The 7,319-nt window shown below is 52.5% G+C and overlaps 1 protein-coding gene and 1 long non-coding RNA gene across 2 annotated transcripts in view; both read left to right on the forward strand.

Annotated features, from left to right (window-relative positions):
- Positions 1-2,815: 2,815 nt before the first annotated feature.
- On the forward strand, positions 2,816-3,922 carry LOC119099447 (uncharacterized). Its single transcript, XR_005094372.1, has 3 exons — positions 2,816-2,933; positions 3,432-3,614; positions 3,896-3,922. It is a non-coding gene; the product is annotated as an uncharacterized LOC119099447 (long non-coding RNA).
- Positions 3,923-4,019: 97 nt separating this feature from the next.
- Positions 4,020-7,319, forward strand: part of LOC119098109 (zinc finger protein 691-like) — a 5,038-nt gene continuing 1,738 nt past the window's right edge. The window contains exons 1-3 of the mRNA XM_037221037.1: positions 4,020-4,049; positions 4,336-4,522; positions 7,130-7,310. Of these exons, the coding sequence (XP_037076932.1) occupies positions 4,020-4,049; positions 4,336-4,522; positions 7,130-7,310 (398 nt within the window). The remainder of the gene's footprint in view (positions 4,050-4,335; positions 4,523-7,129; positions 7,311-7,319) is intronic.

Raw genomic sequence — 7,319 nt, forward strand, 5'->3', positions numbered from 1 at the left:
TGAGCTAGAGCACTGCACTTTGGTCCAACACGGAAATCGCTCGGCCCATTTCCAAGGAACGTTTAGCAGCAACCAGCAAAGGGAGACTATTCCATCAGGGTTTTTTTACCGGTGACCTCAGGTCACAGTCTTTTTCTACACAATTATTTTCATCATCATATTATCATCAGTTTCTAAACACTTATTAAGATTGCATTCTTACTTTCGATTTGCGCAAACTTGGAGAAAATCAGGCCGCGATTGGTGAGTTTTGAGTTGATGGCATGGATGGCTGCAAACTAGTGTCGGCTTTCAGACGAAGTATTTGAACGAGGCGTTTGAGGCGAGTGGAGCGAATGCGACGGAATGAAGGGAATCGCGCAAGGCACGGTAAGCGCGCTGGACATAGCCGGGTGAGTGGAGGCCAGGTAAGGTGCGCGGCGAGCTGTAATACAATGTGATAGTACATTTATCGCAAAGCCAACGCAGTATTGCACTGCAGAAGTAAATCGCGATATGAAGACGCATTCTGCAGCCCCGTTCCGCTGGCTCAGTTGGCTGAAGCGTCTGCGTTTCGATCCACCCACCCGTGGTGGAGTGGGCTCGAGTCGCTCTAGGTGCTCAATATTTGTTCTTGACAGTGCTCTCACGTTCTCTCCCGTTGATGTGCTCTGATCTAAAAAAAATCCATGTGTGAAAAGTTTGGATTAAATCATTAAAATTGGAAAATTGTGTAGGTGTGCATTGTGTAGAGCCCGGCCCAGGTCCTGTCTAGAACCTGTCAACCTGGCAGGATATCATTGGTGTTATCCAAATTTAGCATAAGCTTGTGATTCTGCAGCATTAATAAGGGTGTAGGTATACATTGGTACCTAATGATAGAAAAAGTTATTGTACATCATTTGTCATGTTTCAGGCAGAACATCATAAATAATTGTAAAACAAGTAGATTAGTGCTCCTACCTTCAAATTTTAATAGCTACAATAGTGAGCTCCCGAGCACTGCACGCAACCCTGCCACCTCGACCCCCCAGCGCCGTTTGTGTGTTAGCGCTGCACAATTACAAAATTTCTGCTTATCAAGAACCATAAAAAATGTAAGGGGCCAAGGTAACAAAAATAATGCAATGGAAAACATTTCTTATCACGTCAAGGTATATTTATGAAACAGACAGGCCAGAATAGTCCAGAAAATAGCCTAAACTAGCCTAGCCTAGCCTAACCTAACCTAGCCTAGCCTAACCTAACCTAGCCTAGCCTAGCCTAGCCTAAGCCTAACAACCTAACCTAACCTAACCTAACCTAACTCTAACCTAACCTAACCTAACCTAACCTAACTAACCTAATCCTAACCTAACCTACACCCCCCACCCCTATCCCTTTCAACCCAGTGTTCATCAGCACTATGTTCCATGCCATATAAATAGTTACCATATTAAGAAGTTCTGCCTTATGTTCATGTTCTGCCATGTTTTGCCTTAAAAAACAATGATTGATGTACATTGCTCTTTTTTAGCATGAGGGTAGCAATGTATTCCTGGACCTTACTAAGAAACACCACTTTTCAGCCCCTGCAGTTCCTGAAGAAGTGAAATAACACATTTGGTCATTGGCTGTGACAGTAATTATGCAGATTAAGATGTTGACATGATGAAAGTGCCATCATATGTTGCTCATTCCTTCCTGTGTGATTAGGGGCCAGTGTCCAAAATCAATCCACTGTGTGGATGCATACACAACATGATTGTGTTGAACCTCATGTTTACATGCACTGAACTCAGGCCAGGCTTAATTGCACTGAATTTTCATGTCATTTTTCATGTTTGATTTTTTAGTATTTTTGGCTGAAGTTTCTGTTGTAACATGGTTATTCATTGAGATGTTGGCTCTCTATAGGCTAAAATTGGTGCTGACCATTCCCCAAGCTCTAAGCCCTCAGATTACCTTGTGAACCTTTTTTGCCTGGATCAGTTTATCATAGCATGTTATGTTTGCAGTCAACCTGGGGACATGGGGGTTACTGCCTCACTGTAACACAACAGGGGAGCGGGTCCTCCCCTGTTACCAAAGTTATGTTAAATGTTTCTGTAGATGACCAAATGTTTACAGCATACACAATTTTTTTATAGTACATATCAAAATAGGAAGATGGAGGACATACTCTTTTACAACGCAGTACATTTCATGTGCCTGCATTGCTCTGAACTTGGCTTTCTACAGGAGGTATTGCATTGTAGTTCCCATTGTGAAATCCTGTGTATGCTCTGTGTGTAACCACTGCAGTTGCCACATGGCATTTTTGCATGCCCTGTGCAGCTTCCCACAAAAAGCATAGAGCCTTATAGATCATAGAGTCCCTACCCTGCATCTAGACCAACACATGTTCAATTTTGTGATTGGTGCAACCTTAGACCCCAAATCATCATCAGTATCATGTGTATTAGGATTTTTGTCATAGCTCACTGGAGTCTAAGTTAGAACCTGGATTGTAGCATTCATCATAAATACTTTCCCCTGACTGACAGATGGAAACTGCAGTAACCCTGAAGGACATTGACTAAGTGTATCTGTGACATCAGTGACAACCAGAATAGGAATATTCTATTTGAGCACTATCTATGTGAAAACCTTAACCCATGATCTAGCCATGATTTTGCAGCATTTCATGTAAGCTCAAGTAAGTGTAGCAAAGCAATGATCTATGAAAGCAATCATTGCAACACATAACTGTGCATGGCTGGAGTAAATGATCTCTTCCTTTCAGCCAATCATGGTCACACCACAGAAGTTTTGCTTGAAGTGGAACAACTTCAAGAACGTGTCACATCTGTTTTGATAATCTTCGTCAAGATGAGGAGCTAGTGGACATTACACTGTGTTGTGAGGGGAAGAAGATAAAGGCACACAGGATGATGCTATCTGCCTGCAGCCCATATTTCAGAGATCTTCTGAAAGTAAGTGGCCATATTTGATGCATGAACAAATGCTCAGTTTTTATGCTCTAATGTTGTGGTTATTGGCTTTTTTAATGTTGTGTGTGCATCTCATTTTGCTGTAAGCTATAAAGAGTAGGACACTGTGGGGGAATGGGTGAAGTTAAAGAAAAAACATTGCATGAACTACATCTATTGCAACCCAGAATGTCTTGTAGCAGTGACTTACGTTTTTTAATTAAAGAACAGGGAATCTGTTGTTTCATGGTGTTAATGAATTACGCTAAAGGCTGGATTCAGTTCAAAGTAGATGTACTGAATTTAACTATGGTATGCAAAACAGCGATATCTGAAATGACATAGGTTTAAAAAGGCACTCAGTACTATGAAGAGGCATTAGTTATGTTTTTTCATGTTGTTCATGCCAAATCTTATCCCTCTACTAGAGTTCAAAAAAGCATGAATGAAGATGCTTCTCATCCTTATCCCACTTTGACCAAATGATATGGTTTCTTTCAGGACAATCCATGCCAGCATCCACTTTTCTTCCTCAAGGACACATCATATGTGGACATTGCAGCAGTCATTGAGTTTGTGTACAAGGGTGAGGTCAATGTCCTCCAGAGTCAGCTGGGCAGCTTTCTGAAGACTGCAGAGATGCTCCAAGTCAAAGGTCTATCAGGAGATGATGATGATGAACAGGTGGGTGGTAGTTGTCTTGTAGGGGATGTAGCTTGTTCAGATTGCACATGGTATGTCCATGGCCTCTCATAATCTGTTTCTTGGCTTAAGCATGTACATTTAACCTGAAATGAGTGAATTCGTACTTTGAACCTTGAATCGCTACTTGAAAAGTAGAGATTCGAGGAACATGTTTTGGGAGTCATTCCTGCTCAGAGTCATTATTCCCAGTCTCGACCGAGTGGCAACCATATGATCACACATGATATTTGCTAACTGGCGGCTGCGGCGTGGTTTGTCAGGTGCCCCGATCTCAGCCGGCGGCGGCGTGGTCCGCGAGAGGCCGGCGGAGCGGGCCTGTCTGGCTGCCGGACCGCCCCCGCCTGCTGCCACCGGCCGGCCGGCCGCGGCCGCGCGAGCCGCCTGATGCGCCAGTCTCGCCTCGACACAAGCGGCGCCGGCTCTCCGGGTCGACAGGCAGCCGGCCCGACTCGCCAGTGGCGGTGCACACGGCGCCGGGGGCGCCTCCGCCTCCTACCCCCCTCCCCCCCTCCTCCTCCTCCTCCTCAGCTGCCGCCGCCGCCCATGGTGACGCCGCCGCAGGAGCCGGCCGGGGGACGGGGCGGCGCCGCTGCCGACAGCGCCGCCACCACCGCCGCCGCTGGCCGCCACCGCCACTGCCATCCCGCTGCCGGCTACCTCCGCCGCCGACCCGGCCGATGCGCCGACGCCGCTCCGGGAGCACCAGCCGCCCGCCCGCAACGACTACATCAAAGTGGAGAAAATAGACCTTGCCGACGAGGAAGGCGATGAGAGCTTAGAGGCCACGCTGGGCCAGGTGTCAACGTTCGAGGCGTCTCAGTTCGACGGGGACAACTCGACGAGCTCTCACGACATGTCCGGCCTCTTCAGCGGAATCTCAGATCAAGGTGGGTCTGGGGGCGTGCACTCGGAAGGTTTGGCCAGTCTGCATCAGTAGACTGATCACTCCGAGGGCTATGTCGAGCTCCGGGCGATATGCCCGTCGAAATCTGAGCAGCATGTCGCTAGCGCAAAATTCGGCGCAGAAGCACGGCAGAGAACACGTAGAGCGTTTGGTTCTGGTGTCGGTGCAATGGTAGAAGAAAAAGAGGCATTCAGCTCTCGTGTTGCGCTAGTGCAACGCCTCTGAACCAGCACCTCCTGACATAGTGAAGATCGTTAGTTCGACGTAGAACTTTCAGCTCATAGTGTCGATGGTCAAGTCTACATGGAACCCGAATCGGGAAAATCAGCGGTCCCTAATTCCGCTGCGATTTGTGCTCCCCCCCCCCCACCCCCCCTCCACGTTATATTCTATGTGCCCGCGCGTCAGAATTTTTCGGCCTGAAAACCACATTCGTGTTGCATGACGGCCCGCGTTCTTCTTTCTTCAGGAGGCAGTGAAATGTTAGCGGCTGGAGTGGCGGAAGACGGCGCCCCCGCAAGGTTAGTCCGTCTCGTAGCTTTCAACTGCCAGGTGCTGCTCTGGGCTGTGGAGGGCGCTCTGGTGCGAACGTGAGCACAGGATGTACTGTAAAAGGTACTGCCGGCACCGTGCCAATATTCGGGAAAAGAAAACGAAATTTGACAACACGTGCGCCAGAACCTCTTGAGCGCGTCGAGGGGACGTCCTCTCGGCTGTTAGGACGTTGTGCGTTCAAATGATATCTTTTCATGCAAGGACAAAATTGCGACTGTATGCGCATTTGTCTCACTTTGACATTGTAACGGGACCAGCCGGGCTTGGATCAAGCCCTCGCCAGGAAAAAACGGTCGGAACGTTACACAGAATGTGCCAGGTAGCCTTACTGCTGGCACCCAATTCACGCATGGCATGTGTATCCGTCAAAAATACACGCCCAGGGCGGCACCTGATCGTCGCGGCTTGACCGGCTTGCCCCTGTCGGTCAAGCCACCAGTTTCACCGGTCCCTTTCTGCATTGGTGCTCTGAATGCCGAGTGTCCTGCTTGTTCACGTGGGGTTCTCCAGTTTGTAACTGACCCGGAAAGTAAAAACTCGCTGCATGTAACCTGTGGCCGGTGGCGGAGTGCGGGTTCGGGTGAGATTCGGTCCGCCGCCCGTGCGCCCAGGCTGTGTTCGGGTGGGCACAGCCCGCGCCGCGCCGTTTGCCTGCAGAGCCCCGGAGGGGCCGACGGCAACCGTGCCCGCGACGCCGTTGGCCCGGCCGAGAGTGGCGGCGGCCGTCGGGGCGCCGCGCGCCGCCCTGTCAAGTCCGGTACGAGCAGGCCAGGCAAGAGCGCAGGCCGGGTCAGCCGCACGACGACTCGGGCGGCTTGAAGGTCGCTGCGACCCGCGGCTGGGGTGGGGCGCCGGGCTCCCGCTCGGCGCGCGCTCGACGGGGCCAGCAGGCCGCCTGCGTCCGGCTGCCAGCCAGCGCGCCGGCCTGCCCGCGTCACACGGCCGGCGGCCCAGCCGGACGTGGCGCCGGCCAGGTCAGCCGCAGCACGCAGTCGGGTCCACAGGCAGCGCCAAGGACGCGGAGCCGCCGGGTCGGTGATAGTGGCACGTGTACGCGAGGCGTGGTGCGTTTTGTAGTGTTGCCAAGCTCGCCACGACCAGCGCTGGCCGCTACCTGCTGGTCATTCGTTGGCTCACCCCGTGTGGAAAACTGCGTGGCCAGTGGCCCAGCAGACGCACGCCCTAACGAGCTCTGAATAGCCCCGTGAGCGTGCCAGCCGGCGAGGGCCACTGCACTGCGTGGCGCCACCGGCACAGCGCGCGCAGCAGTGGGGGACTCGGCGGGGTTACTTCCGCGGACGCAGCGCTACGCCTGTCCCGGGCGGCGTCGGTCTGAGCCGGGCCGGGAGCTGGGAGCTCACGGCGCCGCCGACCACGGCCGCTTGCGCCAGCAGCTGACTGGTGTGGGCGGTGTGCAGACCTGGATCGCCAAGCATTCGTTGCGCGGCAATGTCCGGCTCAGCGTGGATTATCCCGTATGTGGTACGACTGCGGTCATTACAGCGCGGCGTTACGAGAGCCGTTCTTAACGCTGCTGGCCTTGGGTTAACCACCACTAAGCCAACACACGCTTGCAAATTCACGTATAGGGAAGCACTCGCCAGCGAGTGTTGCTCTGTCTGTTGTGGCGGTCCGAGCTCAAGGCCGTGGAACTATGAACGATATTGGGATCACGTTGGCGAGAAACGTGCTTTATGTATTGGTACTGGCATCAATGATGTTCTACGTACACCTAGTTGCGTTTGCATATCACCGGAAGATCATCGAGGAAAGTAGACGCTCTTTCCTTGGCCCGAAATCGACGTCTATGAGTTGGTGTCGGTACATTTGGATGCTTTCGCCGCCGCGATGCACATATAAGTCGAATCGGAATCGAGCGTTTTATTCCTCCAAATCTGTGAAAGACTTATTCCGTCGGCATCTCGGCTCCGTCCGCCGACTCTGCAGAGGCGCGCTTGGTCGGCCTGTCGGCGGGCGGTGACGCGCGCGAACCTGCTGGTCTCGCGGGCTGACGGACGGCGCGTGTCTGTTGCAGCGGCGGCCGGCGCGCACGTGTGCGCCCTGTGCGGCGCCGTCTTCCGGCACCCCGACTCGCTGCGCTTCCACAAGGAGGTGCACAAGGGCCGCACGCGCTGCCCAGTCTGCGGCCGCGTGTTCAGCCGGCGCGCCTACCTCACGCAGCACCTGCGCATGTGCCACCCGTGCGACGCCGTCCGGTTGGCGCC

The sequence above is a fragment of the Pollicipes pollicipes genome, unplaced genomic scaffold, assembly GCF_011947565.3.
Source record: "Pollicipes pollicipes isolate AB1234 unplaced genomic scaffold, Ppol_2.1 Scaffold_4740;HRSCAF=5597_pilon_pilon_pilon, whole genome shotgun sequence".
NCBI lineage: Eukaryota > Metazoa > Arthropoda > Thecostraca > Pollicipedomorpha > Pollicipedidae > Pollicipes > Pollicipes pollicipes.